This window comes from Montipora capricornis, chromosome 10 (assembly GCF_036669925.1).
Source record: "Montipora capricornis isolate CH-2021 chromosome 10, ASM3666992v2, whole genome shotgun sequence".
Classification (NCBI taxonomy): Eukaryota; Metazoa; Cnidaria; class Anthozoa; order Scleractinia; family Acroporidae; genus Montipora; species Montipora capricornis.
Window position 1 is genome coordinate 54309157 of NC_090892.1, and position 2500 is coordinate 54311656.

A 2500-nucleotide genomic window follows, 5' to 3' on the forward strand; every position below is an offset into this window, starting at 1 on the left:
TTGATTAAGCTTCTGGAATTTGAATATTAGAAGGATAGTCTGTATATAACGTCTTGCGACTGGCGTCGCAAAAGGTATTTTTACAGTAACTGAAAATTTCTTTTGCAACGCGAGACGCGAGATCGCCTCAAAGTCACGCACAAATTTTACGTCGTGTTCATGACAACCCATATTAGGTTAAAATATATAAGCACTCAGGAAAACATTCAACGAGAATATCGAGCGCTCTCTGAAGGCGGTGATTGAACTATCTGCATTATGCTTTCGCGAGAATAATCCATTTCCTCTTGGACGAAAAATGGATTGACAGCTATGAATATATACATTTCAAAAAGGCCACGCCAATGAGATCCTCGCGCTTGTGGGTGAACGCATTCTTCGGAATGTTGGGGTTTGCGGGCAAGCGTTCCTTCCTTCCTCTCCCCTCTCGCCCCAATTTTCGTTCGGTCAACACAACAAAAAGGCTTGCTTCTCAAAATTTCCCCTTTGTGCCCCACGAAACGCTTGCTTCGCAGATTACGTTTTCTCATCGATGAGGCATTTGAACGTAGTCGTATATATTTTGGGGACTTCGCTTTGTACCGTTTTCTGGTATTTGTTCAGTAATTGAGGTATCGAACTATTAGTACTCCCATTACTTAACTAAAAGTCTCTTCGTTACGATCTTGACGCAAGCTAGTTTGTTGGTGTAAACAGACTATCTGTACCCATTCAAAGTTTAATTAAATTCTTATATCAACCAAATGATCCCGCGTGAACGCTTCCAAATGTCTTGTTCTCGATTGTTGAAGCAGCTAGCCGGGTCAATGTTTTGCTATCAGGTTATGAGGAATAAGCCTTCCACCTAAAATACAAAAGAAAAATCTTTAAATGACATAGCAAGCACGAAACACATAAGTCATCTGACCGAGGGACCCATTCCGAATGTTAAGTCAGTAAAAAAAATCTATGGTCGATTTGGTAACTCTTTTGCGGGTATATATCAGAAAACAGTTAATATTAGTCAGTGTAATTTATAACGTTTTCAACAGCAAACGACGACCGCATCATCATCTTCAAAGAGCGAATACCAAATATGACCATGGAAGATCATGTGATCAGTAGCGAAGACGTACCGCATGAAGGAAGCTGCCGAGTAAACTGCTATCTGCACCCTGACTGTGTCTCTGTTAATATGGGGCCCCTTATAAAAGGAAAGCTGTTTTGTGAATTAAACAATGCCACTGCTCAAGAAAAGTCTGACCTGAGTAGGAAAGAAAATCACACTTACTGGGAAATCGAGGTAAAAAAATGCTGAGATGATACATTTTTCAGTTTAGTTAAGATGTGTTTGAACAATCATGGAAGAGAAATTAAAGATGTAGCTTTCGAACTCTAGTCTATTAAAGGAAAATTGCGATAATGGAAATAGAACTTGAATGATATTAATCTGTCAGTGGCTCGGAGATACTCGGAAAAAATCCGATTGCTCCTTTGCAGGAGTACTGTCCTACGCAGCCGTTATTTGTGTGGTCACGCAACGCTCCTCCCCACACAAACAACGGCTGCTTTCTTTCGAAGTACATTCCTTTCCCTTTGTTTGGACTGCGTGCCGAATGCACGTGATAATGAGGGGTTGCACCAATCGCGGCTCGCCTTTTGATTTGAAAATTCACGGCCTGTTATTTTCGCGTGTATCCTCAGAGAAGAAGAGAACAGTTATGAACCCGTTTGGCGAAAATCGGGTATTATGAAAACATCAATGTAAGCAAATTAAATTGAACATTTATTTAGCATTGAATAATGCATACATCATGTGAACAACATTTCGCTCTAGGCCCCAGCATTTCCTTGAAAATTATGTTCTAATAAATACACACACATTGTGTGGTTTCCCTGGATGGTCTGCCAGTATTTATCACGGGAACATAACTGTACACTGATTTAGAGGAGATCAATGATTACATGCAGATGGTCATGAGCTTCTATTACATATGGTTTAGAAAATTTGACCATTTATTTTTAGTGTTCATCATTCAGCTATATTAATATATTCGTAACCTACTATTGTCTAAAAACATCAGCTTCATTGACAGACACAGCACTTAAGATTCTCACGATACGCGTGCTTTCGCAGCATCTCAGTTTCGGCATCTTTCATTATTTTAAAAGCACGCTTCTGCTGAAGCAAAAACCAACGAATAGCTTCCACTCTCTGTACTGCCGGACGGTCGACCTCACCTTTAGCGCTTACATTAACGGCGCTAACTCCAATAACAGTAAAATAATTGATCTGATCCTCCATGAGGTTTACAAGCAGAGGGGAAACAACGACAACGATGTCGATTTCATCGCAAACGAGTGGAATACTGAATCTCTCAATAAATCAGGGATTTTCCAACTCCGTTGTTAGATTAAAAAATAAAGCTTTCTTTTTCAAAACTACGATTTTTGATTGAAAGCGTCTGATGCCTCTTTAACTGTAACCTGCGATCAGGCGTACTTTTATTTAGACTGGGCG

The 2500-nt window shown here is 39.9% G+C and overlaps 1 protein-coding gene across 2 annotated transcripts in view; it reads left to right on the plus strand.

Moving 5' to 3' along the window:
* The window catches only part of LOC138019523 (contactin-associated protein-like 4), a 35309-nt gene that overhangs the window by 18856 nt on the left and 13953 nt on the right, over positions 1–2500 (plus strand). For both annotated transcript variants that reach the window (XM_068866350.1, XM_068866349.1), the window contains one exon: positions 1032–1282. In XM_068866350.1, coding sequence (XP_068722451.1) covers positions 1076–1282 — 207 coding nt within the window. In that variant the 5' untranslated portion in view covers positions 1032–1075. The remainder of the gene's footprint in view (positions 1–1031; positions 1283–2500) is intronic.